Genomic DNA, 24289 nt, shown 5'->3' with positions numbered 1-24289 from the left:
GATTTAGTTTCATTGAGTTAGACAAGGCTGTGGTCCTAGTGTGATTAGATTGACTAGTTTTCTGTGAGTATGGTTTCAGTGTGTTTGCCCTCTGATGCCCTCTTGCAACACCTACCGTCTTACTTGGGTTTCTCTTACCTTGGGTGTGGGGTATCTCTTCACGGCTGCTCCAGCAAAGTGCAGCCATTGCTCCTTACCTTGGACGAGGGGTATGTCCTCACTGCCACCCTTCCTGACCTTCAATGTGGGATAGCTCCTCTAGGCCCTCCTGCGCCCGCGCAGCCATGGCTCCTTGGACATGGGGTTGGTCCTCCCGGTCACCGCCCCTGGCCTCGGTCGTGCGGTTGCTCCTCCCTGCTGCCACCCTTGGCTTCGGGCTTAGGGGCATGGGGTAGCTCCTCCCACCCGTCGCCCCTGTCCTCAGGCTTGGGGCATGGGGTATCTCCTCCCGGCCACCGCCCCTGATCTCGGACGCGGGGTAACTCCTCTCGTCGCCGCCCCTGGCCTCGGGCGTGGGTTGTTCCTCCCGGCCATCGCCCCTGGTCTCGGGTGTCTGTGCCCTTTAAAAATGGTTAAATCAATTTTTGGGGGGCAAATTTTGTTTCAATAAAAAGTTAGAAAAAACCCAAACACTTGAGGGCTTACTCTGTATAAAATATCATCCTTACTGAAACGCATTATTATTATTTAAACTGTTTTATTTGGCGGTGCTGGAACTTCACTGTGGCATGTGGAATCTAGTGACCTGACCAGGAATCGAACCTGGGCCCCCTGCAATGGGAGGGTGGAATCTTAGCTGCTGGACTGACAGGAAAGCCCCTAAATTGCATTAGTTTTGTGACCCTCTCAACAATCTGAGGTCTTCCCTCAGACCATTCCTACGGGCCACATTAATGCAGTGCTTCTATAAGCGAGACTCCATGTAAACTATTTCATATATTGATTTAATAACCATAACTGACCCATTCTAAAGAGAACAGGGAACAGGTACAGAAACCAGGTTATCTGCAGGAAAAGGGAAAAGGCAGGGCTTGACATAGCCTGAGCTCCTGATGTGGAGCTTCCCTGCGATGTCTACAGGCCCACAGTCCTGATGGAGATGCTGGGATGGGACCTGGGCCCTGCCACCCGTGAACCCCAAGTTTGGTGCCTGCCCTACCCTCTGACCTCAGCTGTGGCCAGGGTTGCAGGGAACCCTCTAGGCTCTTGACCGCAGTGTTGGGCACCATGTCCCCACACCTTACCGCTTTTGTTCATTATTATTTTTACTTTCCTCTTTCCTGTGAAAGTCCCCACAGAGCCAGCACAAACCTTCATGCTTAGTGAATGCTATTCTGGTGTCTGTTACATAAAAATGTGATGGGAGGTTATGAAGTGGATGCTTGCCTTGCAGGTATGTGTGTGGCCAGTTTTCCCGCTCTGTTCAAAATCCATCCTTCTCTAAAAAATGGAACTCATTCACTGAAGTGGCAACAACCAGTGCTCTGCAGCAGCGTCTCCTTGTTCTGCTCACGCTTTACCCTACAACAAAAGCAGTTTTCCTAACAATTTATCTTTCATTTATTCAATCAGCTTAATTTGCAAATTATGCCTTTAAAAGGTTGTTGCTGAACCACCTAAGACGCCGGGATTCTTGGCCTCTGGAGAATTCAATCCGGGGCCAGTGACAAGGTTTGATCACTCAGAGCTTTTTTGTAATAAAGGTTTATTAAAGTATGAAAGAGATAGAGAAAGCTTCTGACATAGACATCAGAAGGGGGCAGAAAGAGTGCCCCCCTGCTAGTCTTTAGCTGGATGTTATATAGCTACTAGCAGTCTGCTAATTAGAGAAAGGAAATGTCTCAGACTCAGAGAATGGCACCAGGCCCCTCACCCACAGCATGCATTTTGAGATAACATTGGCACCAGGTGAGTCATCTCAGGCTATAAAACCACTGACATGAATCTTGAAGAAAGGCAGATTTCCAAGCAAATATACAGTTTCATTAACATAGATTAGGAGAACAATGTATAACATACTGGTTTGTCAAGTGGGTTCTGAGCCTTTAGGCGGAACCAAGTTGAAGACAGAGTCTAGGGTAAATACACAGTGCATTAACATAGCTCCAGACAAATATATCCGTAAGAAAAACGCATCGGTTAGTGCAAGAAAAGTGCATTTGAGAAAAGTTCAGTTCAGGTGGAACCAGCTGTCATTATGGCAACACAGAATTTTAAGAGAAACGTCTTTTTAAATTTGTATAGAGAAGGGGAAAAATCTTAACACTTGTTTCCTCCCGCCGCTTCTTAACACTTGTTTGTTTCCTCCCGCCACTTAAGAGAGAGATAAAAAATGTCTGACACTTGCAGCCTATTTCCTCAGTTTGGAAACCCCTGGCCTCCCTGTCTGTTACCCTCTCATCTTAAAATGAGTGATAATTGAGGCTTGATAACTTAGATTTTCATTTATGAGTTCCTTCTAAAGTAAATGTTTTAGTATTTGGGTTATACCATGATAATACCTGTATTAAAAAAGGCATAAAACTAAAAAGGTCCTGTCCTCCAGCTGGAAGATGAGAGATGGGTAAATGCTTGAGTTTTCACATGGGGATCACAGTGAACACATGAGTCAGAAACCAAGACTCTGAAACATAATTGCAGGCAGGTATTCACACTAGGTTATCAAATGGATGCCGGGGTCAAATCTCCAATTCCTAAAAGTCAACCGAGAGTCCTTAAGAACACATAATGACAGGGACTTCCCCGGTGGCTAAGACTCTGTGCTCCCAATGAAGGGGGCCTGGGTTTGATCCCTGGTTGGGCAACTAGATCCCACATACTGCAACTAAGACCTGGTACAGTAAAAAAAAAAAAAAAAAGAATAGAAGGAAAGGGTCTATAAACACACACACACGATGACAAAATAATCTTATTTTTCCTTGGGGGTTGGCGTTTTTTTGGGGGGATGTGTCTGGAGTCTTGGAAGCTTGAATACACTATGTTCTCCTACAAATGGACCTTGAGAGCTTGTCTGGAGGTCCTAGCAGGGGAGTGCAGGTACTCATATATCCTTGATCAAACAACGGTCCTCCTCGATTGGAGAAGGTTGTCCTCTTCAGCTGAACGTGCAGCTTGCCTAACCAACCAATCAGTGAAATCAACCCCAGCAGTCAGTGAGGTGACAGATGACACAGCCAGATCATCCTCACAGAAGGTGTTTTTTAATAAAAATATTTTTATTAATAGGGCTTCCCTAGTGGCTCAGTGGTAAAGAATCCACCCACCAACACAGGAGACGCAGGCTCACTCCCTGGGTCAGTAAGATTCCCTAGAGGAGGCAATGGCAACCCACTGCAGTGTTCCTGCCTGGAGAATCCCCACGGACAGAGGAACCTGGTGACCTACAGTCAGACAGGGTTGCACAGAGTTGGACACAACTTAGCGACTAAACAGCAATGGTATCATTTTCTACAGAAAGAGAGCAGAACGTCTAATCTTCCCTCAAACAAGGTTGATAGAAATTTGCTTTATATTGTCGGTAACTAAGGAGAGTTTTTTTCCAACTTCAAATCACATTTCATTATTGGAAAGTCATATACATTTACATTTTTAGGATTGTTGTCAAATAACAATTTATTTTTTCTTAAAACAAAAACCAAAAAACTCTTAAAACATGTTCCAGCACATTCAGTAGCAAAGATCTACCAGTGGTACGCACATTAAGAAAACATACAGTAGGCTGGTAGTAGCTGGGCTGATTAAAATCTATACGCCTGGAAAGGTGGTTGTGCTTAATGGAGCTCTGAAGAATCAAAGTGCAAAGCGATGTAGAAAAAACAAGTCTGAAAACTTCAAAGAGTTTTTAAGATAGACTTAATTTCTCGTGATTTTCCCAAAGCCAGTCATGATATTTATTTAACTTATGGTCTTCAGGGTGTACCTGGAAGAAATACAACACAGGAGACAGATGCCTATGTAAGTTTGTCAGAAATGCATTTATTAAATTGGCTTTTTAAAGATATAGTGGTGCTGGTGGGGGTGTTTCCCCTGGTGGCACAGTGGGTAAGAATCTACCTACCAATGAAGAGGACATAGGTTTGATCCCTGGTCTGGGAAGATCCCACACGCAGAACAACTAAACCCACGCACCACAACTACTGAAGTCCATGCACCCTAGAGCCTGTGCTCTGTAACAAGAGAAGGCGCCGCAACAAGAGAAGTCGGTGGAAGGAGAAGCCCATATACCCTAATGAAGACTAGCACCCGTTCACCGCAACCAGAGACCACACAAGGCAGAGAAGACCCAGTGCAGCCAAAAATAAGTAAGTAAAATAAATAAAAATTATTAAAAAAAAAAAAAAGATACGGTGGGAGAACAGTATCTGCTGATAATATACCTGAAAAAGTATAATAATCTGTAACCTAATGGGATTCACGAATGTTTAGGATTACACCTTACATCAAAGGAATCCTTCACAGTTTATAAGATACTTTCCAGTTTGGAACTGATCTTCCCCAGGACTCAGTGTGTGAGGTGGTGATAACGTGAGTCAAATATTAATAGGCTATTTTTCCAGAAGGAGGTTATAGACCCTGAGAGTTTTAAACGAACTGCTCAGGTCACAATACACAGTGAAGCAGGGTTGGGCTTGGCTAGGCCGAGCAGCTATATGCGTCAGGGCAAGTCACAGGCGAGGGAGTTAGCATACCAGGCTCTGAGGCAGTGCCTACCGGTGGCCAGGATGCCTCCTGGATGCCTGCAGGTTGGGCATGCTCGATAGAATGGGCAGCTGACGAAGGACCCATTGACCGTACAAACTGAGACCACCTAATCCCACACAAGCCTGCTCTCCAGGGGTGGGCTTGTGAAGGCGAGTACGACCGTGACATGAGGAAAACCGCATGGGGCCTAGAGACGGTACGTGAATGGGAACGACAGGAAAGGCTCAGAAGAGGCACACCGATGGGGTCACTCAGAGGCCAGGGAGTCTTCATCAACTCGGGAAAACCTCTAGACCCTCTCCTGCATCAATAAACCCCAAGCCTTCACTACCCCTCCAGCTTGGAGTGAAATTGGTTGTGACCGTAATAGCGAGTTAGGTCCAAGAAATCGTCTGAACCACCACGGTGGACTTATTTTGTCCCAGAGACAGAACGTGCTGGAGCTGGGCCTTACCTGCTTCCACTCATTGACGCAAAAAATTCGGTACGAGTCGTTGCCATATTTGCCAATCCCGTGAAGCTCGATCGGATACTTCCACTGCTTTGTCAGATATTCATCTGTGAATACAACACCCCAAACATCAGGTCAGCCTCTAGAAAAATCCTTTCCCTAAAAAGGAGAAAAGGACGGGAAAGCATGTCTCCTAATAGCCTAATAGCAGTGGTGACTGCTTCCTTCTGAATTCCTGCAGCACAAGTCCTGTCAGCTCTGCTCATCTACCACGAACTCATCTTATTGTCTTGAGCTGGGCTAACTGGACAGAGGTAACATCCCAGAGGTCAGCTGGGCTTTCTGCTTCACTGCCTTCTTCCCCTAATCCTGCTCACACAGCCTGACCCAGTGCTGGGCAAAGATTTATCTTCTGGGTCAGTGGGAGACCGTGGTTTGGGGCAAGCGAATGATTTTCAAACGCCTTTGGAGCTTGGGCTGAAAGATCTCTATTAATGTCACAACTGAGGACATTGAAATTTAAGGTGCGGCTCTCTCTTAAATAGCCACATTTTTATGTTTTCTCCTTTGGGTGTATGGGAAAAGTTACCGGAGAACTTGATAATGGTTTTTGCTCGAAGATCATAGAGACCAAGAGGTTTAAGAAGTTCTGAAACATCTCTCCAGTCTGCGGTCCTTGCAGCCTCAGCAGAAGGGTACTTCTCCAGAAACTGCCAGAGCACAGGGATGGCCATTTTGCCTGGGAAGTTAAAAATAAGGATGCGATTACATGCCTCCGGATGGGTTGATTTTAGGTGCAGGTACTTCCTTATCTATAAATCTCACCTGAAACTGAAAAGTGTCTCTTGCATCTCCACTGAGCCATCTGGGAAACCAATGTTTTCTAATCGGTGGTTTAACAAGAAAGAATGAAAACAAAAAACTCTCTATATGAAACTTGCTTTGGTGGCTCAGATGGTAAAGAATCTGCCTGCAATGTGGGAGACCTGAGTTTGACCCCTGGGTCAGGAAGATCCCCTGGAGAAGTGAATGACAACCCACTCCAATATTCTTGCCTGGAGAATCCCATGGGCAGAGGAGCCTGGCAAGCTACTGTTTATGGGGTTGCAAAGAGTCGGACACGACTGAGCGATCAAGCATGCACAAGAAAACATTACCTATATAAACAGCAACCATTTTCAGGGTCGAAACCTAACATCATTAACCTATTTGGTTAGTTGTCCAGATTACACTGAAACCTGACCTTGCATGATGTCAGTTTAAATAATCAAGATCATCAGATAACTAGTGTAAAAGCATACAGAACACAAAGATGCCAATGACATTAAGGAAAGTATCCAATGAAAAAGAAGTGCATTTATACATGACAGAGAGATGAGGAATGTTAAATAACTGATTTTCACTGATGACCCAAAATAATTTGGAAGCAGAAAATAAATGACAATTTGCTCCTTAATGCAAAAGAAGGCTGGTAATAGAGACAAAGACATAGTACTATAAAGCAATTATCCTTCAATTAAAAATAAATAAATTTAATTATTAAAAAAACAAAAAAGCTGCTGGAGGTTATCTAGTCTAACTTTCTCATAGGTGAAAAATTTGAGGATTACAAGAAGGCCTCACCTGAGGTGAAAATCAAACCTGAGGCCAGGCCTCCTAACCAATTCTCCTCAACACAGAGTCTTTACCAAGACAAAGATGAAAAGAATCCCAAACCTGAGGTCCTATTGAGAAATATAGTTGCAATGAGGAGCTTCCACGGATCATGAAAAAGAGTTTCCTGGACGAGATTAAAAGGTGACCGCGGAGGTGTCCACTTCTTAAAGGCCTTGCGTCGTGGGGGGCTAAGAGCTAAACAAACACACCGTATCAGAGCTGAACACCTGAAGCAGGTTTAAAGTCTGGCTTTCTGATGGGAAAAGGGATACCTTCTTTGTTGTATTTGCTGGAAAAATACAGGCTTGTTTTCCTTTTTTCTATTTGTGTCCGTGGGACGGTGTCTTCTGAAAAGGAAGAGTGAACACTGTTTACAGAATCTATGGTTCAGTCTACAGAAATATTCAGGACTGCAAATAACAGTCCACTACTACTAAAAAGCATTTAGAATGCCCCAAGCGCTACTCTAAGCTTCACAAAAATTAGCCAATTTAATCCTACTAATGAACTAGGAGCTAGGCAGGTACTATTTTATCTCCACTTTGAAGACAGGGAAATTGAGGAACAGAGAAGCTAGGTAACTTGCCCAAAGTCACACAGCTAGTAAGTGTCAGAGCTGCAATTCTTTTTTTTTTTTTTTCATTAGCTATACTTCTTTGTTCTATTTAATTAGTGGTTAGAGCTGAAATTTTAATCCAGGCAACAAGGCTCCTGAGTCCATGCCTTTAACCGCTGTTATACTAGTTCTCTTGTCATTAAAATATTTTAAGACTAGATCATGAATTTTTTCCCATGTCATTAATTTTTAAGTGAAAAAAGCAATACTCAACACATGATCCCAATTAAAAAAAAAAAAAAGAAAAAAATGATGTCGATTAGAAGGAAATAAATCAAAATGATATAATGGTTGTTGTTAACTTTTCTTGTAATTTTCTGTATTTTTCAAATATTCTGCAGTGAATACTTTTATCAGAAAAACAACAAAAAAGGATACAGGTAAAACAGAACCTGCAGAAAAACCCAAAGATTTGGACCTTACAACACCTGAGGCCACTATCTATTGGGATGTTCAATTTACCAAAGACTCTTTAACCACCGTTATTAGGCCTCTCGAGTTTCTAAAATCATCACATTTAATACTCGCTAGAGCCCTACCCTCGAAATTTGCATGTCAGTTAATAATACCTTGTGTTTGTCTAGCACAAAACCATCTTTTTCACTTTCCACTTTACAACATTCATGATGTGAAAAACAGGACTAGTGAAGGTTACCACTTGTTATTTTACAGATGAAGACTCTTAACGCTTAGAAATTAAGCAACTATCTGAACAACAGCGAGACTGACTATAGATTGGGATACGTATCCATGTCTCCAGGTAATCAGTCTGGGTTTTTTTGCTATTCTAGTTTGAATAGGCAAAGCCCAGTGGAAAGTAAAAAGAATTAGAACAACAGAAACTGCTCTTACTACCTACTTGCTAATTTCTTCTGCGGATTCCTATAAGTATATGCTGTCTAAGCCTTCTTATTAATAGGAGACTAAGTTCAGTTCACTTGGCAGTTTATAACTAAGACAATGGGGAAGTCTTTACTACTCCGTCAGACACCTATTATTACCTACAGTAAACGTATCATCTCATGTTAAGAATAGACTTTATGCATGCGATGAACAGAATACTTCCATTTTAGTCACTAAAGGATGTTTTCAATATTTTACTTGCTCATTGTACTAGCAATAAATCTACATAAACTTCAAGACTTTAGGAAGTTCAAGGTCTTTAAAGGACAGATCTGAAGAATTTTTATGCAGTTCCTAGGTGTATGTGGTCATCTTCTATTTAAGGCAGAGAAACTCCAGGCACAGCAAAGACATAATAAACCCATGAGGGGGACCAAGAGAAGGAACCAAGTCTAACCACCTGCTCTACGGGTCCGTCCACGCTGTCTCCCCATAGGACTTCAAGTAAAATTACTGTTCTTCTTTAAAGGAGTTATTCATTATATCATAATGGCATAATGAATAACTAAGAGAGGGCTGCTCAAAGGTCTCCTTTTCATCTCCTATTCACTGAAGTATCATAAAGGCAAAACTGCTAAGCTCTGAACTCTGTATTAAGAGCATATTACAAATAATAGATGAACTATGTGATTAGTTTTGAATTATTTAGAGCTCTAAAGCATTTTAGAGTAGCATTACAACAGAAAATAAAAATGATTGTGATACATGCAAAATTAAACTGGAAGTCACATATCAGTAATAATTAACAACTGGAAGTCACATATCAGTAATAAGTAACAAGGGTGCAAAGAGAAGATACTGGCTAATCTCAAACAGCTTACTTATAAAAGGAGTCTTCCTCAAACCTCAGAAGGGCAGCCTTTTCTTCCCCTCTAAAGTTATAAGATTACTGGACAAAAGGGAAGAAGGGAGACCACTATTGACAAGTCCCAGGTGTTGTACCAGGGAGCCATGGTAGCAACTGTCTGTGGCACAACTGTCCTCTGCTGGGGGCATCAGAGTGGCAGCCCGCTGATCCCTTCTCTGCCATGCAAAAGGGCTTAAACATCAGTTAGACAAAGCACTAGGACCAACTGGTAGGATGTATCTGATAACATGGCTCAAGAGCTTCATTCTGTTCCCACATCCTAACTGGCTACAGGCGGGAAGTGCCAACTCCTCATCGCGCCTTTAACAGCACTTTAGTGCACTGGATACCTTGAGATACTTTCGCAGACGTAGGGTTTTTCTGTGTTTGTGAGCTGTCGTCTGTTTCAGAGCCACCTTCTGAAATGTCCATATGCAAATGCTCCTTCCTCTCCGCAGCTTCTACTTTGGTTCTTATTTCCTCAGATTCTAAAAGGGGGTCCTCACACTTATTGTTGGGTTCCGCTTCTTTGGCCGAACATAATTTGCTTACAATGCCAGAAGGGATCTGTTCACCGTTTGATCCCAAACACGATGATTTTTTTTTACCAAGCCTCTCCTCTTCAGTGGTCACACTGAGGGCCTGTTCGCTGGCTCCGGCATCAGAGATGCAGCAAGTTCCCTCAAGGTGACTTTCCTGTGCAACAGGTTCACTTTGAGATTCTCTATTACTTTGGACAGGATCGGGAAGACTCTTGCGGCACCCTGGTTTTGTTTTCTTAGTTTGAATCTCTTTCAAAACAGTCACCTTTCTTTTGGACTTGCTAACCTTTCTGGAGGCAATATCATGAACACCCTCATCTTCTTTCAAGTTGGGTAGTTCTCCGCTATCCTGCAATTCCAAACAAGCACCTGGCAGGGGAAATACATCTTTCTCCCTCGTGCTCCGTGTCCTGAGGTTCCGGTTTGAACTGTTACTTTGGTGTTGCAGTTGGACTGTCAGAGCTGCTGTGTTTCGGCCTTTACATTCTGACTTGATGCTCCTTTCAGGACGTACACTGAAATCAAAGTCTTCTGGCTTAAGAGAAGTCTCTCCACTTTGGTGAAGATAATTAACAAGTGAAATTCTGGATCTGAACTTCTGTCCCTGTGGGCTAGAAAATGACATTAAAGGACACTTACTGCTAGTAAATAAAAGTGACTTTTAAAAAGAACTGCGTCACGTTTCAGATGTTTTATTAATAACCTCCAAATTTTGCCATGGACATTGCTATTTAAAATAAAAAACTGCTAAAAAGGTGCTTTTAAATAGCTTCCTTTTTGATAATATAGCACAATTTTACAAATATAACTCAAGTGCAGTCTTCCCAGTAACCATTTGCAGTCAGAGAAAATGTTAAGTATTTGTCCCCAGCTCACCTGATATAACTAACCAGTGACAACGAAGGAACAGAATCCATGATGGTTTTATGGTGAAGACAAAAAAGTCAAAATTTCTGCTATGTTTTCCTCCCATCTGTCTAGACAAAATTATTTGGCTGTACTGTCTTTACGGCTCTGCATGCTCACCTGATAAAATGTACGTCGTATTTGCCTGCTGTTTTCCCAGATAACCTTTGCTTCACAACTCTTTCCCATCCACATGGTACAGACTTTCGGCACTCTGTCATTGCGTTCCCACCAGATTGAGCAGAAGCAAAAGGCTCTTGTAGTGGGAGATCACATTCACTGCTGCTTTTCATCACCATTTGCTTTTCATCCTCTCCCACTCTTTCTGACCCCAGAGCAACATCTTCCTCCCTGAAAAAAAACAAAGTGCAAGTGATTAGCTCATTCAAAATTAATTTGATTCTGCTTATTCAGTTTCAGTCAGTGACAGAGAAGGAACCACATAGACTATGGGAGAGGTTAGAGTCAGTATGGATCAGTCATGCTATGAGAGTATCTTCCTATTTTTCAACACCTTCCTGTCCTCCAATATGGGTTAAAAAGGGTTGGAAATCTCTGAACAATGAAAAACTCAAGCAATTTGCTAGAAAAACATTTTTTTGTTAATCACTGAATAGCACCGTTATACAGGTTTCTGGTGACATCTGGCATAAATTGAAACATATGAATCAAGAGCCAAGTTTTTAACCTGGGGATACACAGAAAGGCTTAAAGGAGTTAGTGAGATACCCTCTTTCACCCTCCCTCCCAAATAAGTGAGGTAAAATTTTAATATATGTGCATTTTGGGGGTGGTGGGAAAGTATTACTTTCATCAGAAGTTGTAGCCCTCAAAAAAGTAAAGAACTTCTGATATAGAATTTTCAAATTCTCATTCATTCTTGATCTGATAACCTTGAGAAGATAGGTAGGATAAGGATTACTCTCATTTTATTGATAAAACTGAGTGACAGGAAGATTGTTACTTGCAGAAATGATTCCAGAACCCACGTCTACTTAAATCTTGGTCTAATACTTCTGTTCCTGTACTACTGTTGAAAAACTTCAGTAGAGGGTATCCTAATCACTCAATCATACATTTTCAAAGTTGGATGAGTGTCTAAAGATGTCTGTCTAACCAACTTCTTTTCTACAAACAGGGAAAGTAAGCATGAATCAGTGATTAACTAGAATTAGAACCAAGGTCTTCTGATGCAATTAGGGGTTAAATAATTTGCGGGATGCGGGGTGGATCTTGAGAAATTTTACCCTTTACAGCTTTGGTGATAAGGAAACTGAATTCTGGTGAAAACAGCACAAACTTTAAAATCAACAGAATGTAGTCAAATCCCAGCTCTTTCATTTACTATCTGTGTGATCCAAGAGCAAGTTACTGAACCTCTAAAAGTCTGTTTATCCACCTGTAAAAAGGAGGTGATACCTCTTTTAAGGTAGTTCTTAAGATTATATTTTTTTGAAGGGGGGAGTACGTAAGTCATCTTAGCCCCATCCCGCGCATACACAAGTACTCAAACAATGACTGCAGCTTCCTGTGTTACTTTCTCACAGTACCCATTTCTCGAGCGCTGCTGGCTGCTTAACACGACATCTCCTCCAAGGTCTTCCTCGGATCCTCCAAGATGAGTGATGATCCTCCAGTCAGATGACTGACTCCCAGGCAGTCATCTCCTTGCACCAGAAAACCTCCCAGCAACCTCGTCCAGCCCCTGCTTGCAGGAATTAACCCTGCCGGCCTCCAAGGCTCCATCCAACCTAGTTGAGAAAGGCCCACCCACCTTCTACTTCCCCCTCACCCCCAACACTCATTATATAGGTGGTGAAGCTGAGGCCCGAAAGGGGACAATGACTTGCCGGAGGTCACACAGCCGGTCTGGGACTAGGCGCTCACGGTCGACGACCGAGGGGGCAGCTCCGCAGTCCCTCAGGCTCGGACTCTCCATCCTAGACGTGCCCCTCAAGTGGGCTTCGGCGGCAGCAACAGGCCGAGAGGGGGCGTCGCTCTGGGTGTGCGGCGGAGTAAGAGGTGAAAATTTCTTCAGTTCGGAGCGCTAGGCTGGAAGCAACAGATGAGTGCAGTGCAAGTCTTTCCGATTCCTCAGCAGCTTTCCGGCCGCCCCCTCGACCGCAGCCGCTATTTCCGCGGCTCAGCCAATCAAATCCTTCGTCAAGGAAGACGCACCGTTCCGACCAATCGCGGACGCCTCTAGGTTCCCGGTCCACCGTTCCAGCCCTTTTAGACATGCGCACTCGAAACCCTGGCGCGCGCAGCTCACTGCGCATGTGCGTTGCCAGGGGTAACGCAGGTAGACAAAGTGGCTGGCTGAGAGAGGCCTATTGCCGAGGCGGGGAGGAGGGGCCCGAGTCTTCAGGGAAACCGCGATGAGGGCCGTGTTGACGTGGAGAGATAAAGTCGAACAGTGGTGAGGATCGGGGCTGTCCGGGAGGAGCGGGAGGCCCCGGCCCTCGGGGATGGCGGGCGCCTTGGCGTGAATCCCGGTGGTTGCCAAGGGCAACGGGCCTGCGGGCTGGGCTGAGGACACTGAGCCCCCGGTCTGGGCGACTCCAAGGTCGCCCTCCCACCCCTTTGCAGATGCAGAAACTGAGGCCTGGAGTGGGAGCGAGGGGTTGTACCACGTATGAGGTAGCGGCCTTTGGAGGCGGCTTCACACGTCCTCACAATCTTATCTTGTTGCCTTACTCAAAAATCCATCCTGGGCTCCTCCGTGTTTTCCCAACTTGACAACTTTTTGCCACATCCACGTGTTGCCTATAGTCTTGTTTGTTTTTTCTCAAAATTGTCTGACTTATTTTTCTTTAAATATGATTTTACATTCTACAGGAACCCTTATTACTCCGTATATGAAAACCAGTAGCAGTCGCTGTAAATGTAAGATAACTGTAGGACTTAAGGCAGGGAGAAACAAAAGGAGGTTAACAAGTTGTACGTAGATACTGTTGCTAGGGAACCTTTGAGCCTCAGGGGTACTGTCTTTAAAGCTGGAGATTTAGCAAGTGTGGTCGGAGAGGTGCTTGAGATGAATACCATCAAACCAAGACTTTGTCCTGTGTCTTGTTAGAAGGTTTGAAAGAGTCTCGAAAGAGAATGACTGTCTCACTTTATGATTCAATATTGTTTAATGTTCTGTTCCATTTTTATCACCTAAATTCATCATTTTATCACCTAAACCATCGTTGAGTGGTTCTGTGAAGACCTACAAGACCTTCTAGAACTAACATCCAAAAAAGATATCCTTTCATTACAGGGAACTGGAATGCAAAAGTAGGAAGTCAAGAAATACCTGGAGTAACAGGCAAATTTGGCCTTGGAGTACAAAACAAAGCAGGTCAAATGATAACAGAGTTTTGCCAAGAGAATGCACTGGTCATAACAAACACCCTCTTCCATCAACACAAGAGAAGACACTACACATGGACATCACCAGATGGTCAATACCAAAATCAGATTGATTATATTCTTTGTGACCAAAGATGTAGAAGCTCTATATAGTCAGCAAAAACAAGACCGGGAGCTGACTGTGGCTCAGATCATGAACTCCTTATTGCCAAATTCAGACTGAAATTAAAGAAAGTAGGGAAAAACCACTAGACCATTCAGGTATGACCTAAGTCAAATCCCTTACTATTATACAGTGGAGGTGACAAAGAGATTCACGGGATTAGATCTGATAGACAGAGTGCCTGAAGAACTATGGATGGAGGTTCATGACATTGTACATGAGGCAGTGATCAAGACCATCCCCAAGAAAAAGAAATGCAAAAAGGAAGAATGGTTGTCTGAGGAAGCCTTACAAATAGCTGAGAAAGGAAGAGGAGCTAAAGGCAAAGGAGAAAAGGAAAGATATACCCATTTGAATGCAGTGTTCCAAAGAATAGCACAGAGAGATAAGATTGATAAGATCACTTTCTCAGTGATCAATGCAAAGAGATAGAGGAAGACAATAGAATGGGAAAGACTAGAGATCTCTTCAAGAAAACTAGAGATACCAAGGAAACATTTCATGCAAAGATGTGCACAATTAAGGACAGAAATGGTATGGAGCTAACAGAAGCAGAAGATATTAAGAAGAGGTGGCAAGAATATACAGAAGAACTATACAAAAAAGATCTTTATGACCCAGATAACCACAATAGTGTGTTCACTCACCTAGAGCCAGACATCCTGGAATGCGAAGTCAAGTGGGCCTTAGAAAGCATCACTACGAGTAAAGCTAGGGGAGGTGATGAAATTCCAGTTGAGCTAGTTCAAGTCCTAAAAGATGATGCTGTGAAAATACTGCACTCCATATGCCAGCAAATTTGGAAAACTCAGCAGTGATCACAGGACTGGAAAAGGTCAGTTTTCATTCCAATCCCAAAGAAAGGCAATGCCAAAGAATGCTCAAAATACCGCACAATTGCACTCATCTCACATGCCAGCAAAGTAGTGCTCACAGTTCTCCAAGCCAGGCTTCAACAGTACGTGAACTGTGAACTTCCAGATGTTCAAGCTGGATTTAGAAAAGGCAGAGGAACCAGAGATCAAATTGCCAACATCCACTGTGTCATTGTAAAAGCAAGAGAGTTCCAGAAAAATGAGAATTCCATGAGAGTTCCAGAAAAATGTCTACTTTTGCTTTATTGACTATGCCAAGGTCTTTGACTGTGTGGATCACAACAAACTATGGAAAATTCTTCAAGAGATGAGAATACCAGACCACCTGACCTGCCTCCTGAGAATCTGTATGTAGGTCTAGAAGCAAAAGTTAGAACTGGACATGGAACAACAGACTGGTTCCAAATTGGGAAAGGAGTATGTTAAGCCTGTATATTGTGACACTGCTTATTTAATTTATATACAGAGTACATCATGCGAAATGCCAGGCTGGATGAAACACGATCTGGAATCAAGATTGCTGGGAGAAATATCAATAACCTCAGATATATAGATGACACCACCCTTATGGCAGAAAGTGAAGAAGAACTAAAGAGCCTTTTGATGAAAGTGAAAGAAGAGAGTGAAAAAGTTGGCTTAAAGCTCAACATTCAGAAAACTAAGATCATGGCATCTGGTCCCATCACTTCATGGGAAATAGATGGGGAAACAATGGAAATAGTGGCAGACTATTTTTTTGGGCTCCAAAATCACTGTAGTTGGTGACTGGAGCCATGAAATTAAAAGACGCTTGCTCCTTGAAAGAAACACCATGACCAACCTAGACAGCATATTAAAAAGCAGAGACATTACTTGGCCAACAAAAGTCCTTATAGTAAAATCTATGGTTTTTCCAGTAGTCATGTATGGATGTGAAAGTTGGTCTATAAAGAAACCTGAATGCCGAAGAATTGATGCTTTTGAACCGTGGTGTTGGAGCAGACTCTTGAGAGTCCCCTGGACTCCAAGAAGATCCAGCTAGTCCATCCTAAAGATCAGTCCTGAATATTGATTGGAAGGACTGATGTTGAAGCTGAAACTCCAATACTTTGGCCACCTGATGCGAAGAACTGACTCATTGGTAAAGACCCTGATGCTGGGAAAGATTGAAGGCAGGAGCAGGGGACGACAGAGGATGAGACGGTTGGATGACATCACCAACTCTATGGACATGAGTTTGAGCAAGCTCCGGGAGTTGGTGAAGGGCAGGGAAGCCTGGCGTACTGCAGCCCATGGGGTAGCTGAATCGGATGTGACTGAACTGAACTGAAATTCATCATATAAGGTTGCATTTGGGGGAATACTGATTTACTGGGGAGTTTTCCACAGCCTGACTTTCAAAATCTTCCTTCATGATCTTTTCAGCTTCATTGTGAAGCCTCTGTTTTAGCTTCTGGAACAGGGCCATTCCCCCTCTGTCTTTTCTTAGGCCTCTCTGTGTGAGGAAAGCATGCCTTCATCTCACAGTGAAGTCCTGAACATCCTTAAGGCTCCTTTTGGAAGTAGTTGCTCTCTTTGTACTCTGTACCAGTAATAGCTAATGCTCACTCTGTGCCAAGCGCTGGTTAAGAACTTCATATTTTTTATCTCATTGTCACTTCACAGCAACCCGCTGACATAGGTACTGTACTTATTTCCGTTTTACAAAGGAGGCGACTGAAGCACAGAGAGGGTAAGTAATTTGTCAAGGTCACACAGTAAGTGATGGAGGTAGTTTTCTGGCTCACTCCAGAGCCAATGCTCTTAGCCACTAATTCATTATTCCCAGTGTTCCAGGGAACAGCAGGCTGAAATGCCTTTAGGAGTCAAGCAGGCAACAGAAGTAGGAGATGTTTATTTGTATCTTAAACACAAGGAATTGTCTGTTTTCGGTAAGGGTATTTCTCTTTTCTGTACTGCTCTTTTCTTAAAACATATAGCCTTTCTACTGTATCTTTCACTTCTACTTTTTAGAGATTTGAGTTAAAAAAATTTTAACTTATCTTTTAACTCTGTTATAAAAGTGCTCATAGCACAAGCTGCTGATAGCTAGCAACTGACCACTGGATTTGAGTTCTGGCTCTAACTGCATTGAGTGCATGCTCAGTCCACTCAGTAGCTGTGTATTTTCAAGCAGGTTAGTTAATTTTTTTTACCTGTTTTCTCATGTGTGAAACAGATATAGGGTTGTTATGAAAATTAAGGAAGTTAAGATGTGTAAAGCATTTAAACTGTACTTTGCACACACGTAAATAAATGTGCTTAATAAATATCAGTCACTGGTTTTAAAGTACTGAGAGCAGCCACAATTTGTTAAAATTGATAGTAACTCAGGAGAGTGGAAGGAGGGACAGCACAGACTCTAGAGTCAGACCTGAGTTAAAATTCTGGCCCTTTCACTGCTGACTGTGTGATGCTGGGCAAGATGCTTGACCTCTGTGAGCTGGGTGCCCTCAAGTGAAAGTGCAAGTGTTAGTCGCTCAGTTGTGTCCAGTTCTTTGCGACCCCATGGACTGTAGCCCATCAGGCTCCTCCATCCATGGAATTCTCCAGACAAGAATACTGGGGTGGGTTGCCATTTCCTTCTCAACCAGGGATCTTCCCAACCCAGGGATCAAACCTGGGTGTCCCGCGTTGCAGGCAGATTCTTTTCCACTAGCGCCACCTGTAGTCGAGTAGTAATTCTTACCTCACAGAATTGTGAGGACGCCATAAAATAATGCATTTGAAGAGATGAACATGAGGTGTCTCTGTGGTAAATGCTCTTAAGTAGTTACCAGAGTGTTTTGTTTGTGTGTTTTTGGCCACACCTTGAGGCTTGCGGGGTCTTAGTTCCCTCTGCTTAGTCCCTCAGTCGTGTCTGACTCTTTGCGACCCTTTGGACTGTAGTCCTCCAGGCTCCTCTGTCTGTGGGGTTTTCCAGGCAAGTATACTGGATACTGGAGTGGGGATTTTCCCAACCCAGGGATTGAATCTGTGTCTCCTGCATTGCAAGCGGATTCTTTACTGGCTGCGCTGGTTCCCTGCTTGCTGTTGTTCAGTCACTAAGTCGTGTCTGACTCTTGGAGATCCCATGGACTGCAGCACGCCAGGCTTCCCTGTCCTTTACTATCTTCTGGAAAAGTGAAAGTGAAGTCACTCAGTTGTGTCCAACTCTTTGTGACCCTATGGACTGTAGCCTACCAAACTCCTCCACCCATGGGATTTTCCAGGCAAGAATACTGGAGTGGGTCACCATTTCCTTCTCCAGGGGATCATCCCGACCCAGGGATCGGACCCAGGGATCGAACCCTGGTCTTCTGCACCACAGGCAGACTCTTTACTGTCTGAGCCACCAGGGAAGCCCTCACTATCTCCTGGAGTTTACGCAAACTCATGTCCTTTGATTCGGTGATGCCATCCAACCATCTCATCCTCTGTTGCTCTTCTCCCCCTGCTCTTAATCAGGGATTAAGGGATCAAGCCTATGCCCTTGGCAATAAAATCTCTGTCTTAACACTGGTCAGCCGGGGAATTCCCCAGGGTGTCTAGTTTTGGTCCCTCACAGGTGCCCGGTTAATTTACCCACGCTTAGCTTTTACAGTTGGCCATCGTGGCAGTGCTGTCTGACACAGTCTTCCTAGGGTCACTGGAACTAATAAAGTTGCTGCCTGGAGGCATTTGAGAATCTTTGTCATATGGCTGCAGTCTCTTTTCTCCGGCCTTATCCCTTGCTCCCTGTCGCCCTGCCCTGGCCACGTTTCAGTCAAATTAGGTTGTTTGCATGTTTGCTCTTCCCGCCGTCCGGTCTTTGCTTGGTTTTCTCTGCCTGAAATGCTGCGCTTGCCCAGTCTCCCCCTGCCTGTCTCTAAAGCCCTGCCTTTTTCACAGGTTGTGTTCTTTGTGAAGCTTTTTCTGATCCTCTTCAAATCAGAATACTCTGTCTTCCTGCTTGGAATCCCACAATATATGCTTTACTGTATCTCCTAAAGCCTTTATCACGGTCTTATTCTACACTCCATCCAATCTAAGAGGTCACTGTTTGTAAAATATTATTTTCTGTATGATTTAAGAGAGCAAAGTATGCTGCCAACTAAACTGACACATTATCAATTATAAGACGCATCCCAGCATCAGACATGTTCAAATGTGAAAAAAAAATGTGTGCTTTAGACTTGATGACACGTGGTTCTTTCTGAGTGTGTCTGAGCCTTGCCTTCCTACAGGGTGGTCATTTCATGACGGCAGGGAGGGACTGATTTTGTCATCTTGTAGCTGTTAGTTCTTAACATGGAAGAGGCACTTGGTAAACATCGGATTAATTGGAGGAAGTAATGATATTTTAGTAAATGACCTGTGGATTTTCTGGCCCTCACACATTTGTTTGTGTAGCCTTTATGGTTTCATGATGAGATAGTGCCCCCCACTGTTGACCCTTTGAATCGAGTCTGGCGTCTGGCTTCTGGACAAGTGGTAAGTGGGATACAACCCTAGCTGCCAAGTGAATTGCAATGGAAGGTGTGGTGATTGAATGGAATTTGCAACCGAACGCAATTCTTAGCTATTATTTTTCTTCCTCCTACACAAGCCGTGCTTTGTAATGGACATAACATTTGCTTTCCTGGCCGTTAGCCGGCCTCGTCATTTTGGCTGCTAATTGTCCCTTTGCCTTGTCTTGTCTCCTGTTTAGTGTATATGACCTCGCGTTCAAGCCCGATGGAACCCAGCTGATTGTGGCTGCGGGAAACAGATTACTGGTAGGATTTTGTCTGTTTCCTTTTTAAGTGCTTTTTTCCCCTCTCCCTCGTGTAAGTGCTCTGAAATTTGACCCGGTTTTTAAGATAAAAAAGGCAAGGGCGGAAAAACCAGTCATTACTTTTTAATAGGGAAGGAAATGGGCTATTTAAAACAGGTAGGTAAACTGTCTATCAGCTAGGAACCTGTGAACAATGCCTCCTTTGGAGTCATTAATCTTTCACATTTTACTTTGAGACACCCGTGAACGAGTTGAAAAATAATTAATCAAAATGCCTTTGAAACGGAGCCATTTGTCAGTTCACATTTGTGTCGCCCTGAAAAATTCAAACAACAGGACTCAAGGGGCTCCCTCCATGAAAAGCCAGACAGCCTGACCCCAATTTTAGGCACAGGCCCTTCCTAAAGAGTTCCATATGGATGTAGTCCTATTTTTCATATTCTCAAAGAATATAAGCTCCCACTGGAAGCTGTCCCAGTGTATAACAGTCGTTTTCAGAGAACACTTTATGTTTGACCTGAGAACCTTTGCCTGTTCGCCCCTTCCTCCTGCGTAAGTCCACTTCCTCTTGCTCTGTCGTCTCTAGATGTGCAGACGGCCTGCTTTCCACTGTCCGCGGGAAACCACATAATCTTAAAGCCCTGAGTCAGTTGTTCCACAGACTTCTTCTCCAGGGTAAACAGTCCAAATCCTTTTAGGTTTTTCCAGTAGGTTATCTTCTCCAACACGGATCCTTTCTGGAGGGTCTTGCCTTTATTTCCCAGACGGTGTGTTTTTTGCAGTCTCCACAAAATGTATGGATATCACACAGCTCTAAAATTCTACGTCCACGTTACAGCTGGGCTTTGGAACACTCCCTCCCACTTGCAGACCCCGAGCCCAGGTCTGTGACTCTCAGACTCTCGGGAGCAAGTGTGAAATGCCTCTGTGATGTCAGCAGTAGGGGCAGGGTTGCACTGGCGTTTCTTCCTGCTCACACTGGGCTCTTTGTGCTGGCTTTCTCTGGGAGGGTCTAGCTTGATTGGTCGCAGATCCAGATTCACGCAGGGGAGTGAATTTTGCAGGGAAGTTCCACGGACTGAACTTTTGTTTTCTTGAGCATTAATGGTACATTCCCAGCCACATAACGTGCAGAATCGTGGCCTCTACTTCTTGGGTTCCCCAACTTTCACAGCCAGTCTGGTTTCTCTGTGTAGTTTCTGCTTGGTACAAACTGAGAATATTGACACATGTTTTGTTATGAAAATAAAAATAGCGGCAGTGACCTGCAGGAATTCTGACTCATGGATGCCACGTGGGTAACCTGCAGTTTCGTCTCCTTTGCCAGGTTTATGACACATCTGATGGCACCTTGCTTCAGCCCCTAAAGGGACACAAGGACACGGTATACTGTGTGGCATATGCAAAGGATGGTAAGCGGCTGCTCGGCTTCAGTCTCTGTCACGGCCTCACAGCCGCTCGTCTCTCTCCTTGCCTGGGCCCACGTCGTTAGTGAGCTCAAGCACCACTTCCGGTTTCGGAAGACAGTCAGTCTCTTAGACTTCAGTCATTCAGCTTAATTCAGTCATTTAAGTATTTATTGAGGCCTGTCTGTGGGCCAAGTATTGTTCTAGCTGCTTGAGGTACTTCAGAGACCAAAACAAAGATCCCTGCCCTTGTGGGACTCATGTCTATGTTGTGGGAGGGGAAGGGGAGAGAGTATGAGGAAAGACATACAATGAATGTACTCAATAAGTAGATTAAACAGTACGCTGGAAGGTGGTGAGTGTTAGGAAGAAGAGAAGGGCACAATAAGAGGGCTTGAGAGTGCTGGGCGGGTCAGGGCGCTGGGTGCAGGATGGGGCAGGGGAGTCAGGATGGCTTGTCGAGATGGGGACCAGTAAGCAAAGATTGAAGGTGGGGAGCTAGGGAAGTAAGGACAGCTAGTACCAGGGGGAGGGGAGCTCCTCGTAGAGGGAACAGCCATTGCAGAGGTCCTCAGGTGGTTGTGCCTTCCTGGGGCTGGGACAGAGCATCGGTGGGAGCAGCAGGGGACGAGGGCAGAGAGGTAACAGGCGTGGGCTGGCTGGTTAACGTGCGCTGCCGCAGGATTTTGATCCTCACTGAAAATGGGGAACCGTTTCTCTGAGCAGAGGAGAAATCTGATCTGATTTCTGTTTTAAATACTGGGAACAGCCTGCAGGGGGTGAGGGTAGAAGCAGAAGGACAAGTGAAGAACTGTCATCTTGTCATCCGGGCAGATATTATCACACTGGTGATGGCGGCTCAGATCCCTGTAGAAGCAGAGCAGGTCGTGAGGAGTGGATAGAGCTGGGAGGCAGAAGCAGTAGGATTGGCTGACAGTTGCATGTGGGGTGTGAAGGAAGGAGTCGGGGTGACTCCTGGGTTTTTGACCTGAGGGACTAAAAGGATGGAGTTGCCCTCCACTGAGATGAGGAAGGCTGCAACTTACCGTGAAAGGTCAGGAGCTCAGTTTCGGACACACTGAATTTGGAGACAGTTGATGCTGTAGGGAGGAGAGTGGGAAATGCCAGAGCAGTGTGGTTGAGTGAGAGGAGGGGAGGAGATCCAGGGCAGAGATGGGCATGGCGGGAAGCTGGGGGGTGTCCCTGCAGGTCCTGGCAATGGAATTCTGTCCCATCCTTTCAGTGAAGCAGGGAGCAGCAACATCTGAGAGTGAGGATGGGGAAGGAGGTGTCTGAGAGTTGAGGGCAAAGGAAGAAAGTCAGTCACCACCTGCCCAAGGGGCTGAGTAAATGGCCCCAGGAGGTGTCGTGAGACGCCAGCTACCTGAAAGGCCCACCCGAAGCTGGTGATCATGGATTGAAAGTGAACTCAGCGGTGTGATGATGTCTTTTTCTCCTTCACTTAGAGCTGCATAGATACGGAAGGGGCAGAGCAATTGGAGATGGGGATTTAACCACAGTGGTAGGTTTACAGGCTCCTCTTAAAGATGAAGTTCGAGGGCAGGGTCAGAGGATGTATGCAAACGAGTGATTATCTACATTGACCTTGAACTGTTGCTGAGTCATGAGGGGAGAGAGGACCACAAGGCTGAGGGGCAGTGGAGAGGGAGGTTCTAGTGGAGTTGAAAGGTCATTGGAGTTAGGGCACCAGGTGGCGTGAGGAAGAAGAGAGATGGTTGTCACACCAGCTGCATGAAACTGATGTTGAGAGTTAAAGTAAATCCGTGCTTCCCATAGCTGAGTGTCTGTGGGAGGAACATGGGCTTTGGGATAAGACAGTTCCAACCCCAAAAGCTCTGTGAGTCGGAGGTGGTGGTTGACTCTGAGTCTCGACTTCCTCCTGTGTCATGTGGCCCTAGGATTAGAGATGGGCCTCTGTGACCACTGCTGGGAAGGTGCCGGACCAGGGGCACAGGGTGCAGATGGACCACGGAGATCACTCAGGCTCCAGGATTTTCACTTCCTTTAGATGACGGGCCCCTTTGAGAATCTGATGAAAGCTACACAGCCCTCTCAGAAATGCATCCGCTGCGTGTGTACGTGCAATTCCACGCACCCAGTGTTAGCCTGACCTAGTCCATTCTCTTCACCTTAGACCTCCACAGTGGCCGAGGGAAGTCACGCGAGTTTCTGTCACGTGACAGCAAGTCAGTGGCAGAGACGGTGCTGGTTCTTGCCTGATAGTCAGGTGTGCTGTCCCATGTCGTCCTGTTTTTTTTATGTGCCTATTCGAGTTCAAGTTCTCAGTAACACCAGGGGGCGACCTGTGAGGTCTCAGAATTCATAAGTCTAGGGCCTCTGGCCTGCGGCACCGTGACGGCCCTTGGGGCTGTCAGAGCAAGCTCTGCAGTCAGGGGCGTTTCTCAGCATTTTGCAAAGTCCTGCCACACATGTCATCTCACTTGGCCTCCCAGTAGCCTCTGCAGTGGGTAGGGAAGGGGTGAGAAAATAGGCTTGGAGCCCATTCCAGTGTTCTTGCCTGGAGAAGCCCGTGGACAGAGGAGCCTGGCAGGCCACGGTCCACAGGATCACAGAGAGTCAGACACGACTGAAGCGACTTAGCATGTTACAGCAGACTTGGCAGAGCAGGCCTGACGTGGGTCCTCTGACTGCAGAGCCCGCATTCTTCCCAGTGCCTTATGCCGCCCCTCGTAACACCCGAGTAGTGATGACAAAGTCCCTCCCCACTGGATCTAGAAGTAAGGATACACCGAATTATGGTTTTGCTGTTTAAAACATGATGACTTTGCTTGTTTCTGATTTCTCCCTTAAGTTTACTAAATAATAAGCAGCCATGACACAGAGGTGTGTAAGAACTAGTTTTTTTCCTTCAAGGAAAGCGATACAAGACGATGTGAGGAGATAATAGTGATAATGGTAGCTGATCTTGTTCAGCGTCGATCCCAGGCCAGTTCAGTTCAGTTCAGTCAATCAGTCGTGTCCGACTCGTTCCGACCCCATGAATCGCAGCACGCCAGGCCTCCCTGTCCATCACCAACTCCTGGAGTTCACTCAGACTCATGTCCATCGAGTCGGTGATGCCATCCAGCCATCTC

The 24289-nt window shown here is 44.9% G+C and overlaps 2 protein-coding genes across 3 annotated transcripts in view; one reads left to right on the top strand and one right to left on the bottom strand.

The window, feature by feature from the left end:
* Positions 1-3594: 3594 nt before the first annotated feature.
* Positions 3595-12747, bottom strand: MBD4 (methyl-CpG binding domain protein 4). 2 transcript variants are annotated; one of them, XM_010862452.1, is made up of 8 exons: positions 12473-12747; positions 10743-10973; positions 9525-10327; positions 7081-7155; positions 6869-7003; positions 5742-5891; positions 5156-5259; positions 3595-3919 (listed from the first exon to the last, which is right to left on the bottom strand). In XM_010862452.1, the coding sequence occupies exons 1-8, from the start codon at positions 12559-12561 to the stop codon at positions 3842-3844; spliced, it is 1665 nt and encodes a 554-aa protein (XP_010860754.1). In that variant the 5' UTR covers positions 12562-12747; the 3' UTR covers positions 3595-3841. The 2 variants fall into 2 exon arrangements, with proteins under 2 accessions (XP_010860754.1, XP_010860753.1); XM_010862451.1 differs by lacking the exon at positions 3595-3919 and having other exon boundaries at positions 3926-5259.
* A 160-nt stretch (positions 12748-12907) lies between these two features.
* The window catches only part of IFT122 (intraflagellar transport 122), a 68520-nt gene continuing 57138 nt past the window's right edge, over positions 12908-24289 (top strand). The window contains exons 1-3 of the mRNA XM_010862450.1: positions 12908-13041; positions 19702-19768; positions 21095-21179. Coding sequence (XP_010860752.1) covers positions 13001-13041; positions 19702-19768; positions 21095-21179 — 193 coding nt within the window. The 5' untranslated portion in view covers positions 12908-13000. The remainder of the gene's footprint in view (positions 13042-19701; positions 19769-21094; positions 21180-24289) is intronic.

Source organism: Bison bison, unplaced genomic scaffold (assembly GCF_000754665.1).
Source record: "Bison bison bison isolate TAMUID 2011002044 unplaced genomic scaffold, Bison_UMD1.0 scf7180017864482, whole genome shotgun sequence".
Lineage (NCBI taxonomy): Eukaryota > Metazoa > Chordata > Mammalia > Artiodactyla > Bovidae > Bison > Bison bison.
Note: the sequence above shows the minus strand (reverse complement) of the source record. Positions and strands in the feature narration are given on the sequence as shown.

Bases quoted from the DNA above. Each gene is read 5' to 3' on its own strand.
- MBD4 (XM_010862451.1), bottom strand. From the start codon at position 12,561: ATGGAGAGTCCGAGCCTGAGGGACTGCGGAGCTGCCCCCTCGGTCGTC. The intron at 10,974-12,472 runs GCAAGTCATTGT...GTTTTTTTTCAG, and splicing joins GACCGGCTGTGTGACCTCCG to GGAGGAAGATGTTGCTCTGG. The intron at 5,892-6,868 runs GTTTGGGATTCT...TTAACTTCCCAG, and splicing joins ATTTCTCAATAGGACCTCAG to GCAAAATGGCCATCCCTGTG.